At 58.2% G+C, this 16,807-nt stretch overlaps 3 protein-coding genes across 11 annotated transcripts in view; all 3 read left to right on the top strand.

The window, feature by feature from the left end:
- The window catches only part of MAPK12 (mitogen-activated protein kinase 12), a 14,411-nt gene extending 12,632 nt beyond the window's left edge, over positions 1–1,779 (top strand). The window contains exon 12 of the mRNA XM_026448149.1: positions 1,200–1,779. Coding sequence (XP_026303934.1) covers positions 1,200–1,279 — 80 coding nt within the window. The 3' untranslated portion in view covers positions 1,280–1,779. The remainder of the gene's footprint in view (positions 1–1,199) is intronic.
- A 1,461-nt stretch (positions 1,780–3,240) lies between these two features.
- On the top strand, positions 3,241–9,340 carry HDAC10 (histone deacetylase 10). Of its 9 annotated transcripts, none has more exons than XM_023221682.3 (20): positions 3,241–3,647; positions 3,716–3,850; positions 4,092–4,188; positions 4,453–4,550; positions 4,649–4,753; positions 4,910–4,978; positions 5,140–5,266; positions 5,364–5,429; positions 5,639–5,698; positions 5,778–5,867; positions 6,059–6,165; positions 6,239–6,306; positions 6,386–6,647; positions 6,758–6,842; positions 7,566–7,657; positions 7,797–7,853; positions 8,154–8,232; positions 8,437–8,619; positions 8,702–8,854; positions 9,002–9,340. In XM_023221682.3, the coding sequence occupies exons 1-20, from the start codon at positions 3,589–3,591 to the stop codon at positions 9,023–9,025; spliced, it is 2,016 nt and encodes a 671-aa protein (XP_023077450.2). In that variant the 5' UTR covers positions 3,241–3,588; the 3' UTR covers positions 9,026–9,340. The 9 variants fall into 9 exon arrangements, 8 of the variants coding, with proteins under 8 accessions (XP_023077450.2, XP_023077454.2, XP_023077447.2 ...); XR_002733546.2 differs by having other exon boundaries at positions 3,247–3,647; positions 4,056–4,188; positions 8,793–8,909; XM_023221679.2 differs by having other exon boundaries at positions 3,247–3,647; positions 8,702–8,909.
- A 144-nt stretch (positions 9,341–9,484) lies between these two features.
- TUBGCP6 (tubulin gamma complex associated protein 6) overlaps positions 9,485–16,807 on the top strand; it is a 27,742-nt gene continuing 20,419 nt past the window's right edge. The window contains exons 1-2 of the mRNA XM_023221675.2: positions 9,485–10,792; positions 14,421–14,584. Of these exons, the coding sequence (XP_023077443.1) occupies positions 10,052–10,792; positions 14,421–14,584 (905 nt within the window). The 5' untranslated portion in view covers positions 9,485–10,051. The remainder of the gene's footprint in view (positions 10,793–14,420; positions 14,585–16,807) is intronic.

Raw genomic sequence — 16,807 nt, 5'->3', positions numbered from 1 at the left:
CCCGTTTTTTGGTTTTTTTTTTTGAGACAGTCTCGCTCTGTTGCTCAGGCTGGAGTGCAGTGGTGTGATCTTGGCTCACTGCAAGCTCTGCCTCCCGGGTTCACGCCATTCTCCTGCCTTAGCCTCCCGAGTAGCTGGGACTACAGGTGCCTACCGCCACGCTTGGCTAATTTTTTGTAATTTTAGTAGAGATGGGGTTTCACTGTGTTAGCCAGGATGGTCTTGATCTCCTGACCTCATGATCCGCCCACCTCGGCCTCTCAAAGTGCTGGGATTATAGGCGTGAGCCACCACGTCCGGCCCTCTCTTCGGCCCATTTTAGGATCCTTCCCATCTAGACAAGACATGTATGTCTTATATACCCAAGATATTCCCCAGGGCCTCACCTGTCTCCCCCAGCCCCCCTGAGCAGTCCAGACCCCAACCCCAACTACTAGGGTCCATCATCCCCTATACCAGGGGCTATCCCCTCATCTTGGAGGGCTGGCCAAGGCCTGTGCAGCCTCAGGCTGAACTCACGGAAGCCTCCCCAGCTCCCACAGCTATGCTGTGGCCTGAGGCTATGCTGGGCCTGGCTTCATTTCTGCTCCAGAATGGCAGGCTGTGTCTTCTTCATGGCTGCATGACCAACCTGTGGTGGGGGTGCCCGGGGACAGCAGGTGGACACTGGGAGCAGTGCCGTGTTTCAGGCCCTTTCCTGGCTCTGCCTTGGGCGCAGGGCCTTGGTCCTCCACACTGGCTGGGGGGCTGGGTGGACTGAGATTCTTCACCTGTGCTCCTCAGGGCCACGGGTCCCTGGGTGCCTGCCGCAGGGCCTCCACCCTTCGCTGTGCGAGCTTAGTTGTGTGCTTATGAGTTTGGCTTTGATTAAAGGTTTCTCCTGCTAAAAAGATAACTTGAAAACCATGGGCCATAGGATCCTCTCTGTAGTCCCCACCCACACAACTGTAGCTGGGGCCTCAGTTCTTAGGACAGACCGTAGTGGACACGTGACCAAGCCCTGGCCACCTCCCCTTTCCCTGGAAAATCCGGATCTAGAGCAATGGCCTCTTCACACAAACCTTCTCTCAGTGGTTCAGACCACATTAGGATTAGAGAAGGGCCCCACGAGGCACCGCCAGGCGTGTCTGTGAGTGACACCCCAGGATGGAAGGCAAAGGCTGACCCCGGTCTCTGTCGTGCCCCCCTGCCCCCGCCAGGTGTTACTTACAAAGAGGTGCTCAGCTTCAAGCCTCCCCGGCAGCTGGGAGCCAGGGTCTCCAAGGAGACGGCTCTGTGAAGATCTCTGAACTCCAGGGTGGCAGTGAGGACCACCTTCACCTTCCACCTGAGAGGGGACCCTCGTTGCCACCTTGACCTTGGCTGGGGCTTGCATCCCAAGGCATCCATCGGAGCAGACCCCTGGGTTCCGTGGATCCTCCTCCCCATGGCCGTGCCTCTGCTCTCGGGCGCCCATCCTGGAGGAGCACCTGAACTTTCTGGACAGGACCTCTGGCCGACCTAGGGATGGCCTCTGATGCCTGGAACCGGGGCCCCCTTGCCCGGTGCCCTCAGAAACTTCAGAGCTGGTGGGGCTCCAGGTCAGGCCCTGGCCTCTGAGCCCTGCCTGCTCTGGGCCATGCGGAGGAAGAACAGAGGGTGGGCGCAGGGCACCAACTCAGGGACATCCCCTCTCCTGGGCGACGTCAGTGGACCTTCCTGCACCCCCTGCCTGGAATGTAAATCAGCTGTGTGGCGCCCACGTGGCTGGAATGAAATAGACCCTTTTGTAGCTCCCTGCTCTGGCTATGCGTCCTCATGCTGCGACCTGTCTTAAGGCCTCCAAGCCCTTGGCCTGCATGTAGAGGAGGCTGGCCTGATAGCTCAGACCCTCAGAGCCAGTTGGGGGGCCTGAGCATCCCATCTCTCCCAGGCCACAAAGCTGGTGCCCACTTCCCCAGACCTGTGCCAGTGAGCTTCAAACCCCCATGTTAGGGCTTGGCCCCCTTCCCTTTTACAGGGTGACCTGCTGATGGCTTAGAGTCTGAGCCACTGTGTGTGGATCCTGAAGCCAGACCCAGGGGCAGGGCCTGATGGGGAGAAATGTTAGGATCTACCCTAGCTCTCTGCACCCTCCAAGGCCAGCAGGTCCCTGGGGGGAGGGGGCACACTGAACACCTTGAGACCCCTCTGGCCCCTGTGGTGGAGTGGTGAGCACAGAGGGCTGGGTTTAGTTCTTGATCAAACCTCTAGCCCCTACCTACTACCGTGCTTCAGTGGTATCTTCATGCCCCGGCTGCCCTCTGCAGGCCACTCGGTGTTTCCAAGGGTGGTGGCTGGACCACAGGCCATGGCCATGGGCACCTCCAAACCTGTTCCAGGGCAGGGGGTTACAGTAGAGAGAGACCAGTGAGGGGCAGGGCAGGGCAGGCCAGGCGTCCTCCTCGGTGAACACTCCCACAGCTGGCCCAGCCAAATTGGACCTGATGAGCTGCCACCACAGACGGGCCTTTTCTGCCAGCGACCCTCATGCCTCTCCAGGGCATCCGGGCATGGTGGACGTGATCCCCTCGGCTCGGGAGCTGCGCTGACGTGTGGCATGGCTGCTGTCCACACGGGGCCCAGCATCCTGCCATAGGTGACCTGAGGACTAGGGGCCCCAAAACTGACCCAACTAAAAGCTCTGGGGGGACAGGGTGGCCCCTGGGCTCCAGGGGGGCTCAGGTCTCCTCTTGGGGCACCTTGCTCCGTGGCTGTGCCCGCGCCTCCTGCCTACCTCACTTCCTCTGTTCCCCACCACGCTACCGCAACTGCGGTCCAGCGTCCCCGCCTCCACCGACCTTGACTCTGCTTAGGCCAGGGATCTTCTAGGAGCTAGAACCGGACTCTCCCTCCTTAAACCTCGGGGGCGGTGCTGCGCCTGGATGCAACCACGACCACTGCCCTGAGCCGACCGCAGCACCACCCGCCTCCCCGCGGGCTTCTCCCGCCCGTGGCCTTTGCCTGCGGACCCCTCGCCCCGCTCGCTCTTCATCTCGGCTCTTCCTGCGCCCGGGCCAGGTCGGCCTTGGGGCTGCGCTGGACCCTGACCCGGGAGCTGGGGCAGCACGGGGCTCGCCTGGGCAGGCTCAGCCACGGGCGTTCGGGCGGGGCTGCGGCGACCGCCAGCGCAGGGCCTGGGGACCCCGCCCCTCTAGGGGGGGATTGGGGCGGGGCCGAGGGGGAGGCGGAGCAGCAGGCAGCTCGGAGGGCTGGCGGCTCCGGGCGCTGAGGCTTCCGCGCCTGCTGGTTCCTCGCTCCGGGGCGGGGCTCGCGATAGCGAGCGGGAGCAGGGCGCGGGGCGGGACCCGGGTCCGAGGCGAGGAAGCCGGAAGCCGTGCGCGGGGAGCCTCCCCCTTCGACTGCAGCTTCGCTCGGCGCCTTCTGCGCGCCTGGGATCCCGGAGCCTGCCTAGGTTCTGTGCGCTCCCGCCCCGGCCGGTGCCCGCCGCCCGCCTGCGCCCCAGGCAGGTCCCAGGCCTCCGGCTGCTCCCGGCCGAAGGTGGGGACTGGCAGTGGCAGGCACCGCTAGCGAGGGCGTTTGGGGACCCAGGGTGACCACGGCGCAGCCATGGGGACCGCGCTTGTGTACCATGAAGACATGACGGCCACCCGGCTGCTTTGGGACGAGTAAGTGGGACCTGGCCGAGGTGGGGTGCGGGGAGGGACCTCTGGACTGAGCTCTTCGTCTGCCCCAGCCCCGAGTGCGAGATTGAGCGCCCTGAGCGCCTGACCGCAGCCCTGGACCGCCTGCGGCAGCGCGGCCTGGAACAGAGGTGTCTGCGGTTGTCAGCCCGCGAGGCCTCGAAAGAGGAGCTGGGTCTGGTGCACAGGTCAGGATGGGGGCGGCCCCCATAATAGGGGGGCGGGCAGCCCACCTAGAAACCTGGGAACCTGGGCCTGCCCCGATTTGCCAGCCTTGAAGACAGATCCTCTCCCTATACACCTTGGGTGGGCTCACAGGCTTGAGAAAGTGACAGGGTGGCCACTCCCACCACAAATCCCAGCTCCCTCCTCCTGCCCCCCTGCTTCTGCTAGTGACCCTGCCTCTCCTGCCTGCCCATCTGCATGCAGCCCAGAGTATGTGTCTCTGGTCAGGAAGACCCAGGTCCTAGGCGAGGAGGAGCTGCAAGCGCTGTCCAGACAGTTTGATGCTATCTACTTCCACCCGGTGCGTGACCCCGGACACACTCACCTGTGCAGACACATGTACGCGCCTCTGCACGTTCACAGCCACGGCTGCCGATCCCAGCCAGCGTCCCCTGGTCTGTGCACGTGACATTGTCCAGCACACCTGCCTGCTGGCACTGCCAGAGCCTGGGACTGGCCTGTTGTGCTCAGCAGCTGGTGCCTTGCAGCATGACACAAGTGTGGGCATGGCCTGCAAAGGGCAGCAGGGAAGGCGGGGGGTTCATCTGTGCACCTGCACCCACAGAGTACCTTTCACTGTGCACGCCTGGCCGCAGGGGCTGGACTGCAGCTGGTGGATGCTGTGCTCACGGGAGCTGTGCAAAACGGGCTTGCCCTGGTGAGGTGAGAGCTGCCGCTTCCCCTGGCTGCTCCTCTGTGGATGGCCCTGTGGGGGGCCAGGGCAACTCTGACACGACCCAAATCCTCCTCTCACGCCGTAGGCCCCCCGGGCACCACAGCCAGAGGGCAGCTGCCAACGGGTTCTGCGTGTTCAACAATGTGGCCATAGCAGCTGCACATGCCAAGCAGAAGCACGGGCTACACAGGTGTGTGCGAGGCTGGCTGCAGGGGTGTGGGCCCAGGCCACACAGCAAGGGGCGGCACAGGTGGTGAGAGAACCCAGCCAGCATCTTCCCATCCCTGGCCGGGCTCCTGGAGGTGGGAGGCCCTGCCCCTCAGCCAGCAGCGCTGTCTGTGCCCAGGATCCTCATCGTGGACTGGGATGTGCACCATGGCCAGGGGATCCAGTATCTCTTTGAGGATGACCCCAGGTGAGCAAGGGTGCAGACACCACCCTTTCCTGCAACTCCAGCCTGGCCTGGGAAAATCCAAAGGCAAGATACAGATGTGCTCGGGTCAGGGTTCTACGGGCAGCTGTAGAGCTGTTGAGGGTCCTGACCTCTGATCTCTGGCCCTGGCTGGCTGTTGGCAGCGTCCTTTACTTCTCCTGGCACCGCTATGAGCATGGGCGTTTCTGGCCTTTCCTTCGAGAGTCAGATGCAGACGCAGTGGGGCGGGGACAGGGCCTCGGCTTCACTGTCAACCTGCCCTGGAACCAGGTGCCTACCCTCAAGCCCCAGGCTCCCACCCAGACCCCTCCCCCCAGCCCCCTCCCCTGCCCCACAGTTCAGGATGTAGCCTGGGATGTCCTGCCAGGTTGGGATGGGAAATGCTGACTACGTGGCTGCCTTCCTGCACCTGCTGCTCCCACTGGCCTTTGAGGTGACTGCACGGAGGATTCCCCCAGGGCAGCCGGGTGGGAGGGAACTTGGTGCCTGGAGCGCCATGGTGAAGGCAGGAGGAGGGTTATGAGCTGCCCCACTGCTGCCTGGCAGGGGAGAGTGCTCAGGAGGGGATGGGATGGGCTTGGCTTGCCCTCAGCTGGGCTCCAGCCCCTCTCTCGACCCTCCCCACCCCGGCCTGACCTGTAGTTTGACCCTGAGCTGGTGCTAGTCTCAGCAGGATTTGACTCAGCCATCGGGGACCCTGAGGTGAGGGCCTTGCCTGGCCAGGGAGGGCTTCTGGGGTCCTGGAGCCCAGGTCCCCCATCACACATGGCTTTGGTTCCAGGGGCAAATGCAGGCCACGCCAGAGTGCTTCGCCCACCTCACACAGCTGCTGCAGGTGCTGGCCGGCGGCCGGGTCTGCGCCATGCTGGAGGTGACTGGGGAGGGCACATAGGGAGGGTTCCTGGGCCACAGAGGTCTGGGGGTCAGGAGCTTGGGAGCCAGGTGCCCAAGGGGTACTTGGGAGGGGCATCCTGCCCGGGATAGAGCCAGGCAGGGGCCCTCCTGGTGACACCCCATCCCAGTGATATCCCTGCCCCAATCGTATCTCCACCCTCCTCCCAGGGCGGCTACCACCTGGAATCACTGGCTGAGTCAGTGTGCATGACAGTACAGACGCTGCTGGGCGACCCGGCTCCACCCCTATCAGGGCCCATGGTGCCATGTCAGAGGTTCGAGGGGAGGGAGGGCAGGCGGGGCTGGGGTGTGAGACCAGGCGTCACCACTGTTGTATCTCTCCCACAGTGCCCTGGAGTCCATCCAGAGTGCCCGTGCTGCCCAGGCCCCGTACTGGAAGAGCCTGCAGCTGCAAGGTCAGTGTGGCCAGGTGCTAGGCTGCAGGATCCCACCTCAGGCTCCTGTGCGGTGGTTATGACTCTGAACTGTCCCTAGATGTGACCCCTGTGCCGACGAGCCCCAGCACCCACTCCCCAGAGGGGAGGCCTCCACCTCTGCTGCCTGGGGGTCCCATGTGTAAGGCAGCTGCACCTGCATCTGCACCGAGCTCCTTCCTGGATCAGCCATGCCTCTGCCCTGCACCCTCTGTCCGCACCACTGTTGCCCTGACAGCGCCAGATACCACACTGGTCCTGCCCCCTGATGTCATCCAACAGGAAGGGTCAGCCCTGAGGGAGGAGACAGAAGCCTGGGCCAGGTGGGCAGGGCTGGCCTGGGGAGGATGGGGCCGTGTCTACACCTGCGCGTGTGTGTGCCTGACGTGTAGTCACCACGTGTCTGTGTGTCCCTCTGGTCTGTCCACCACAGGCCACACGAGTCCCTGGCCCGGGAGGAGGCCCTCACTGCACTTGGGAAGCTCCTGTACCTCTTAGATGGGATGCTGGATGGGCAGGTGGGAGCACCTGTGAGGGGTTGGGGGTGCTGTGGATCTAGGGGCAGGGACCAGGACCTGCCAACGAGATGTGGCCTGTCCAGAGGAGGGCTGGGTGGTGCAGAACCACATGGATGTGAATGTTGCCTTGTGCCAAGAACGATTCCCAGAACAGCTCCAGGGATGGGGATCACTACCGTGTCTGACCTCTGACCTCAGCTTCTTCAGTTAAATGCTCTTTGGCAGAGAGGTGAAGGGGGTGATTTAAAGTATACATTTAGGCAGGGTGCAATGGCTCATGCCTATAATAACAGCAGTTTGTGGGGCCAAGGTGGGAGGAATGTTCGAGCTCAGGAGTTCAAGACCAGCCTAGTGAACATACAGAAACCCTGTCTCCACAAAAAATAAAAGTCAGCCAAGTGTGGTGGTGTGTGCCTGTAGTTCAGTTACTTAGGAGGCCAAGGCAGGAGGATCACTTAAGCCCAGTAGTTTGAGACTGCGGTGAGCTATAAGTGCGCCACTGCACGCCAGCCTGTGTACAGAACAAGTCCCTGTCTCTCAAAAAAAGAAAAAAAATTACAGACGTAAGCATCTTATTTACAGAAGTGGAGTGATTGACCTGAGTGTAGGAAGTGTGGCTGACAGTAGCCACAGAGATACACCGAATGGAGGGAACCATGGATCTGTTTACCTGGCTCGGGAGTTGGCTGCTGCCTCATCCTCCACTGTTTATTCATCTTACAGGTGAACAATGGCATCGCAGCCACTCCAGCCTCTGTTGCAGCAGCCACCCTGGATGTGGCTATTCAGAGAGGCCTGTCCCATGGAGCCCAGAGGTAAGCCTCACTTGACCATCCGGAGCCTCTGAGGGCACGACCTGTGGGCACCCCTATCCTGGCTGGCCAAGCAGAGAGAGCTCTGGGAATGGACTCTGGACAACAGGAACACGTGTCCTGAGGCCAGCTCTTCCTCCAGGCTGCTGTGTGTGGCCCTGGGACAGCTGGACCGGCCTCCAGACCTCGCCCATGACGGGTAGGACTCTCACGTCTTGCATCTGTCCAGCCATGGATGTGAATGGGCATACGACAGATGTGTGCCTGGGTCCCAGGGTGATGGGTGGGTGGGGCACTGTGGTACTGAATGGAGCCTTCCTCAGCTGGGGTTTGGGAGAAGGGCTGCTGGAGGCAATGCCAGGTGGGTCTCCAGCACAGAGGCTCAGCAGTCACAGCACCCCTGCCCATGGCCCGGTGACTGCTCTTCCACCTCCGCCTCTGTGGTCTGGGCTCAGGAGGGTGAGCAGGGCCTTACACTTATGCACATGTGTCCTGGAAGGAGGACTCTGTGGCTGAACATCGGGGGCAAGGAGGCAACCGCCCTATCCATGTTCCATGTCTGCACGCCACTGCCAGTGGTGAGTGACCACGCCACGTGGCAAGGCAGGTGCTGGGGAGCCCACGGATGTGTGCCGCTGCTGCTTGCTGGCATGTCATGATAGCAGGCCTCTGGTCCTTCCTGTCTCCCTGCTCCTCCTCCAGGGACCTTGAGATTAAGAGGTTGGGGGGCCAGAGCCAGCAGGTGTCTGTAGATGAGGAGCTGGGCTCTGCTGTCCCCACAGATGACTGGTGGCTTCCTGAACTGTATCTTGGGCTTGGTGCTGCCCCTGGCCTATGGCTTCCAGCCTGACCTGGTGCTGGTGGCGCTAGGGCCTGGTCATGGCCTGCAAGGGCCCCATGCTGCACTCCTGGCTGCCATGCTTCGGGGGCTGGCAGGGGGCCGAGTCCTGGCCCTCCTGGAGGAGGTAAGCTGGGCAGGGTGGAGGTGCTGTGGGGTGGGATGAGGGGGAGGACCAGTGACTGCTTCCGTCTTCGCCCCTGGCCCAGGACTCCACACCCCAGCTAGCAGGGATCCTGGCCCGGGTGCTGCATGGAGAGGCACCTCCTAGCCTAGGCCCTTCCTCTATGGCCTCCCCAGAGGACGTCCAGGCTCTGATGTATTTGAGAGGGCAGCTGCAGCCTCAGTGGAAGATGCTGCAGGTGAGGCTGATTGCGGAGGCATGGCTCTGCCCTGGGGCCCGGCTCTGCCGCAGAGGTTGGTGGGAAGGGCAGGGCAATTGAGTGCCCTGAACCAGCTCCAGCGCAGGAGGCCAGCTGCGCGCCTCCTCCCGGCCCCTCCTCCTGTAGTGCCGTCCTCATCTGGTGGCTTGAAATCGGCCAAGGTGGGAGCATTTACGCCGCAGAAATGACACCGCACGCCAGCACCTCGCTGCCACGATCCGGACCCCAAGCCCGCGGCTCCCACGACTCCGGAGCACGGAACCCCGCCCACTCCCACCCCCGTCCTCTCCCACCCGTGCTTCCCCCGCTCCACCCCTCACTTCGCCTCGCCCCGCCCCACCCATCGCGCCCTGGCCCGTCCCATCCGGGCCCATGCAACCCACCCTCGGTCCCGTTCCGGCCCCTGCGGCCCAATGCGCTTCGCTCCCCGCCCTTGCGCCGTTAGTAAACATGGGTCAAACGAAACCCTGGTTCTGCCTCCTTTACTGAACACGCTAGGCCTCGATCTCTCACCCGCGGTGCGGGACTCAGGCCGGAAGTGCGCCGCGGCCCCGGCCTCACTTTCACGCGCAGTCGGCGTTCCCGTGACGTATTTCCGGCGCGCCCGCCCTAGCGCTCTTCATGCTCGCGCTGCTGTGACGCGACGGAGGCGGTGGGAGCGGGAGCTGTGGGCTTTCCCCAGGTGACGCCTGGAGAACGGGTGGACGTGCAGGCCAGAACCCAGGACCCACCCGGCTGCGCCCCCAGACTCTCCGCTGCCCACGAGTCTCAGAGTGGCACCTTCTCCTGGTCGTCTTCTCTCGTGGGGCCTGAAGAACGGGGCAAAGCCGAGTTCGTGCACTGTACTGCGCGGGCGCGCGTTTCGTTCTTCGGGTTTGCCATGGTTCTGGGACTCCCTAAAGGTTGAGGGCTACTGAATTAGAAGAACCGCCGAGCTGGCTTCTGGTGGGTTGCCGGGCGCCGGGCAGCGTGCTTGGGCTGGGGAGGACAGGGCGTGTTTACTCTGAGTAGAGCAACCGCAAAACCTCCTTTAAAAAATACCAGTTCTGAGCTTCGGCGTTGGAGAGGCCGCCTGTCATTGAGCCCCTTCAGACCCTCTCTGCGTCTTCCGCAGCGTGAGTGAAGCCCGGGTGCGGTGTTTTCCCACACGCCGGGGGCCCGGAGCTGAGAAGGGGCATGGCCAGCATCACGCAGCTGTTCGACGACTTGTGTGAGGCCCTCCTGCCGGCTGCCAAGACTCACCTGGGCCAGCGCAGTGTGAACCGGAAGAGGGCAAAGCGGAGCCTCAAGAAGGTGGCCTACAATGCGCTTTTCACAAATCTTTTTCAAGATGAGACCCAACAGCTGCAGCCTGACATGTCAAAATTACCAGCGAGAAACAAGATCCTCATGTTGTCCTTTGACTTGAGAGTGGGTGGCCGGGGCCCCGAGGCCGACCGTCTGGAGGAGCTTGTGGAGGAGCTTGAAGCAGCCCCTTGCTGTCCGCTTTTGGAAGTGGGGTCTGTTTTGGACCTCCTGGTTCAGCTGGCAGGGAGTGGTCCCCCTCAACTTCTGCCGAGAAATCGAGACTACTTCCTCAACAACAAGCACGTGGGGAGAAACGTTTTGTATAGCGGCTATGATTGCGACCACCTGAGTGTGTTTGAGACGGACGTTCAGTCTCTGATCTCCAGAGAAGAGTGTTTGTGTCACAGCATGATCCAGGAAACACTTCAGGTTATGGAGGCTGCTCCAGGCACCGGCCTGCCCACCGTCGGGCTCTTCTCATTTGGTGACCCTTGTGGTGACAGGTTTGAGAGAGACACCCGGGTCTCGCTCTTCGGGGCCCTCGTGCACAGCCGCACTTACGACATGGACGTCCGACTGGGCCTGCCCCCCGTGCCAGACAATGCAGACCTCTCTGGGCTGGCCATTAAGGTAGAATGTTTGGTTTTTCCTCTTTCATCTTTCTTGGGGTTTGGAAAATGCTTTCTGTGACCTTCTTTTTTTTTTTTTTGAGACGGGGTCTCACTCTGTCACTCAGGCTGGAGTGCAGTGGCGTGATCCTGGCTCACCGCAACCTCTACCTCCTGGGCTCAAGCAATTCTCGTACCTCAGCCTCCCGAGTAGCTGGAATTACAGTCACCTGCCTCCACGCCCGGCTAATTTTTTTTTTTTTTTGGAGATGGAGTCTCGCTCTGTTGCCCAGGCTGGAGTGCAGTGGCGCGATCTTGGCTCACTGTAACCTCCACCTCCCGGGGTCAAGTGATTCTCCTACCTCAGCCTCCCACGTAGCTGGGATTCAGGCGCATGCCACCATGCCCAGCTAATTTTTGTATTTTTAGTGGAGACGGGGTTTCACCATGCTGGCTAGGTCTGAAACTCCTGATCTCATGATCCCCCTGCCTCGGTCTCCCAAAGTGCTAGGATTACAGGCGTGAGCCACCATGCCCAACTAATTTTTGTATTTTTAGTAGAGATGGGGGTTTCACCATTTTGGCCAGGCTGGTCTCCAACTCCTGACCTCAGATGATCCACCCGCCTTGGCCTCCCAAAGTGCTGGAATTAAGGTCACTGCGCCTGGCCCAGTGACCTCCTTTTATCATGGTAAAAGGGGGGATAGTCTGGTGGCTGCATTGTGGGGTGGGGCCACTGGAGTGGACTTACTGGCGCCCACCTTCCTCTGCAGGGACAGTGCTGCCCACCTGCTGGCCATAGCAACGTGCTGCTTTTCATCTTTACCTAACGGGGCATGTCATTAAGCCGCCTCTGCCTTCTAGAGCTGCCATTTGAGTTTAAGTTAATTAAAACAAAAAATTCAGTTCCTCAGCCCCACAAGCCACATTTCAAGTGCTCAGTAGCCACATGTGGCAAAAGCGTTCACGTTTTGTGATGTGTGCAATTGGATATGCTTTTTGCTGTCTGTTGCCTGAGGCTTTCCCCTGGTCCTGTGTAGCTCATTTGAGTTTTGTATTTTATTACTTTATCAGTGTTGCCAAAAGGATACATTGTTACTAGTCATTCTATTCCTATGAGATAGCTAGAGGATTTATAAACATATGTAACGCTACAGCAAATGTCTTTGGTGTACAGCAGTTTTGTTTTTTGTTTTTGAGACAAGTCTCGCTCTATTGCCCAGGCGGGAGTGCGATGGTGTGGTCTCAGCTCACTACAACCTCCATCTCCTGGGTTCAAGTGATTCTCCTGCCTCAGCCTCCTGAGTATCTGGCACTCCAGGCGTGTGCCACCACACCCTGCTAATTTTTGTATTTTTTTATATTTGTATTTTTTTAAATTTGATTTGATTTTTTTTTTTTTTTTTGAGACAGAGTCTCGTTCTGTCGCCCAGGCTGGAGTGCGGTGGTGCGATCTTGGCTCACTGCAAGCTCCGCCTCCCAAGTTCACGCCATTCTCCTGCCTCAGCCTCCCGAGTGGCTGGGACTACAGGCGCCCGCCACCATGCCTGGCTAATTTTTTGTGTTTTTAGTAGAGACGGGGTTTCACTGTATTAGCCTGGATGGTCTCAATCTCCTGACCTCGTGATCCACCCACCTCAGCCTCCCAAAGTGCTGGGATTACAGGGGTGAGCCTGGCCTGATTTTTTTTTTTTTTTTTTCGAGATGGAGTCTTGTGCAGGGACCAGCCCTACGGGGTCTGTGGTTTTTTCTCTCCATGTGCGGAGACGAGAGATTGTAGAAATAAAGGCAGAAGACAAAGAGATAAAAAACAGCTGGGCCCGGGGGACCACTACCACCAAGACACGGAGACCGGTGGTGGCCCCGAATGCCAGGCTGTGCTGTTATTTATTGGATACAAGACAAGGGGGCAGGGTAAGGAGCGTGAGCCATCTCTAATGATAGGTAATGTCATGTGGGTCACGTGTCTGTCCACTGGACAGGGGGCCCTTCCCTGTTTGGCAGTCAAGGCAGAAAGAGAGAGAGGAGACAGCTTACGCCATTATTTCTGCATTTCGGAGACTTTAGTACTTTCACTAATTCTGCTGCTGCTATCTAGAAGGCGGAGCCAGGTGTACAGGATGGAACATGAAAGCGAACCGGGAGCGTGACCACTGAAGCACGGCATCGCAGGGAGACATTTAGGCCTCCGGATACCTGCGGGCGGGCCTGACTGATGTCTGGCCCTCCACAAGAGGCGGTGGAGCAGAGTCCTCTCTAACTCCCCAGGGGAAAGGGAGACCCCGCCCCCCGCCTGCCCGCCCCCCTCTGCTAAGTAGCCGGTGCTTTTCCTTGACATTGACGCTATCCCTAGGTAACGGGCGTCTTCCCAGGCGCTGGCGTTACAGCTAGACCAAGGAGTCCTCTAGTGGCCCTACCCAGGCATAACAGAAGGCTCTTAGTCTTCTGGTCACTTCTCACCGTGTCCCTTCAGCTTCTGTCTCTGTATGGCCTGGTTTCTCCTAAGTTATCATTGTAGAGTGAGGATTATTATAATGTTGGGATAAAGAGTAATTGCTACAAACTAATGATTAATGTTCATAGATAATCATATCTATAATTTATATCTAGTATAACTGTTCTTCTTTTGTTGTTTTTTTTTTTTTTTTTGAGATGGAGTCTCATTCTCGCCCAGGCTGGAGTGCAGTGGCGTGATCTCGGCTCACTGCAAGCTCCACTTCCCGGGTTCACGCCATTCTCCTGCCTCAGCCTCCTCAGCAGCTGGGACTACAGGCACGCACCCCCACACTCGGCTAATGTTTTGTATTTTTAGTAGAGACGGGATTTCACCGTGGTCTTGATCTCCTGACCTTGTGATCTGCCTGCCTCGGACTCCCAAAGTGCTGGGATTACAGGTGTGAGCCACCGCGCCTGGCCTACAATTCTTATTTTATATATTTTCTTTATTATACCGGAACAGCTTGTGCCCTCGGTCTCTCGCCTGGGCACCTGGGTGGCTTGCTGCCCACAGTCTCACTCTGTTGCCCAGACTGGAGTGCAGTGGCGCAGTCTCGGCTCACTGCAACCTCCGCTTCCCAGGTTCAAGCAATTCTCCTGCCTCAGCCTCCTAAGTAGCTGGGACCACAGGTGCCTGCCACCATGCCCGGCCAATTTTTATATTTTTGGTAGAGATGGGGTTTCACCATGTTGGCCAGGCTGGTCTCAAACTCCTGACCTCAGCTGACCCACCCGCCTCAGCCTCCCATAGTGCTGGGGTTACAGGTGTGAGCTGCCGTGCTTGGCCCCAGTGTACAGTAATTTTTTAATGTTTAGTGTGATTTTTTTTATTCGGGGTTGCCCACAATGGAATTTCCAGGTCAGAGGCATCTCAAAAAGTTTCACTGTAAGTTCCACTGAGGCTTATGTGTTATATGGAGTTGGAAATTGGCAGCCTTAACAAATTATGTTGTTTAATTCCTTAAATGGCTCATTGGGGGAAAAACATTGTATGGTACACATGTGCTTGAGAAAAACAGAAGAAACATTTTGGTAGGTCTTTGCCTCTAACAAGTCAATGGAACTAGGTGGATAAAGTTGCTGGAACTCTCCTTGCCCTTGGATGAATGTGGACACAGGAATGAGTGGCGGTTTGGCCTTCCCTGTGTCTCCAGGTCCCACCGAGTGTGGATCAGTGGGAAGACGAAGGATTCCAGTCAGCGTCCAACCTGACTCCTGATTCCCAGTCTGAGCCCAGCGTGACCCCAGACGTGGACCTGTGGGAAGCTGCACTCACCTATGAGGCCAGCAAGCGGAGGTGCTGGGAGCGAGTCGGCTGGTGTGTGCCCTTCTTTGCCTTAGCATGCAGTGCCCTTACCCCTGCATGAGCGTGGCCTTGGGTGGGGTGTGTGGGGGGCGTTGTGTACTCAGGGTCCCAGGCAGTTGTGTGAGTTAGGAACCTAAGCTGGTGTCCCAAATTGACTGAGTCCTGGGAGTTAAGAGGGATGCAGAGGGGAAAACACTAACAGCCCTTTTTTTTTTTTTTTTTTTGAGACGGAGTCTCACTCTGTCGCCCAGGCTGGAGTGCAGTGGCCTGATCTCAGCTCACTGCAAGCTCCGCCTCATGGCTTCACGCCATCCTCCTGCCTCAGCCGCCTGAGTAGCTGGGACTACAGGCGCCCACCACCATGCCCGGCTAGATTTTTGTATTTCTTTAGTAGAGATGAGGTTTCACTGTGTTAGCCAGGATGGCCTCGATCTCCTGACCTCGTGATCCGCCCGTCTCCGCCTCCCAAAGTGCTGGGATTACAGGCTTGAGCCACCGGGCCCGGCCCCTAACAGCCTTTAAGGAGGCCTCACCTCCCCACCCGGTAACCAGATCACACGGCCGGGCAGAGCAGTCGGGGCAGCTAAGTTATGTCCTTACGACCAGTCAGAGGTGCCTGAGAGCTGCCTGGCAGGCTGTGTGGTTAGTGCCAGGAAGAAATGCTCACTGGGCACAGGGTGCTGATGAAGGAGCCTTTTCTATCCGTGTCTGGGCGATGAGAAGCTCCAGCTGCAGCAGCTTTTCCCTGAATGGTGCCAGCAGCTTGCTCTCTGGATGCAGTAGCTACTCACTCCCTGGCTCATCTGAGTCCAGAGGTCTCTGCATTCAGGACCTCTCAGATTCTTTAATGTGGTGGTATCTTTTGATAACTCCCAGAACCCAGATAGAGAATATGCATTTTGGCCAGGTGCGGTGGCTCACAGCTGTGATCCCAGCACTTTGGGAGGCTGAGGTGGGCAGATCACTTGAAGTCAGAATTTTGAGACTGGCCTGGCCAACATGGTGAAACCCCGTGTCTACTAAAAATACAAAAAATTAGCTGGGCATGGTGGCAGGTGCCTGTAGTCCCAGCTACTCCAGAGGCTGAGGCAGGAGAATGGCGTGAACCCAGGAGGCGGAGCTTACAGTGAGCCAAGATCCCGCCACTGCACTCCAGCCTGGGCGACTGAGTGAGACTCCGTCTCAAAAAATAAATATATATATATGTATGTGTGTGTATATATATGTATATATAAATTAGCTGGGCATAGTGGCATATGTAATCCCAGCTACTCAGGAGATTGAGGCACGAGAATTGTTTGAACCTGGGAGGCAGAGTTTGCAGTGAGCCGAGATTGCACCACTGCACTCTAACCTGGGCGACAGAGTGAGACTATCTCAAAAAAAAAAAAAGAATACGTATTTCCCCAAATGTTTGGCCATGGAATGCCCTGTTCACATCCAGTCCACTGGTGATCCTGTGGGTGCCGGTTTGGGGAGTGTTGGGTGACAGTCAGGGCTGGCCGGGAGCTGAGTGCTTGGGGATGCGGTGCCTGGGCTGTTGCAGCCTGGACAGGAGCATGTGCCCCCGGGCAGGCATGCTTTCCTGGCATCATGAAGATTCCTGCAGGGAGGGCTATCTGCCTACCTCCTGGCACAGTGGTGGTGTGGCCTTATCCTGACTGCCAGGACCTTCCTACCATGTCACTTCCTGCTGGTGCATCAGTCAAAGCAAATCTCATGGTGCTGCTCTCTGCCAATCCCTCACATGTTTAAAAACTGGCCCTACAAGTTATTGCTTTATTCTGTACATGTCTGCTAATAGTATTTATTTTCTCTTTTTTTGGTATTTATTTATTTATTTGAGGTGGAGTCTCGCTCTGTTGCCCAGGCTAGAGTGCGGTGGCACCATCTCCAGCTCACTGCAAGCTCTGCCTCCCAGGTTCAAGTAATTCTCCCTCTCTCAGCCTCCTGAGTAGCTGGGATTACAGTCACCCACCACCATGCTTGGCTAATACTTGTAAAAACTCAGAACCTTCCAACACCAGGTTCCCGTCACCTGGAACATTCTTCAGCTCACCATAATTAGGCAACTCCTTTCATCCTAAACAAACTAGGTCTCCCAAACTCTCCCTCATAAATCAATGTTTGTCTCTTTTTTTCCTTTCCTTTTCTTTTCTTTTCTTTCTCCCTCTCCCTCCCTCTTTCTTTTCTTTCTTTTCTTTTCTTTTCTTTCTTTCTTCTTTTCTTTTCTTT

Source organism: Piliocolobus tephrosceles, chromosome 19 (assembly GCF_002776525.5).
Source record: "Piliocolobus tephrosceles isolate RC106 chromosome 19, ASM277652v3, whole genome shotgun sequence".
Taxonomy (NCBI): Eukaryota; Metazoa; Chordata; class Mammalia; order Primates; family Cercopithecidae; genus Piliocolobus; species Piliocolobus tephrosceles.
This window is presented reverse-complemented; position numbering and strand designations above follow the sequence as displayed.

Bases quoted from the DNA above. Each gene is read 5' to 3' on its own strand.
- HDAC10 (XM_023221678.2), top strand. From the start codon at position 3,589: ATGGGGACCGCGCTTGTGTACCATGAAGACATGACGGCCACCCGGCTG. The intron at 4,189-4,452 runs GTGCGTGACCCC...CTGCACCCACAG, and splicing joins ATGCTATCTACTTCCACCCG to AGTACCTTTCACTGTGCACG. The intron at 6,166-6,238 runs GTTCGAGGGGAG...TCTCTCCCACAG, and splicing joins CCCATGGTGCCATGTCAGAG to TGCCCTGGAGTCCATCCAGA.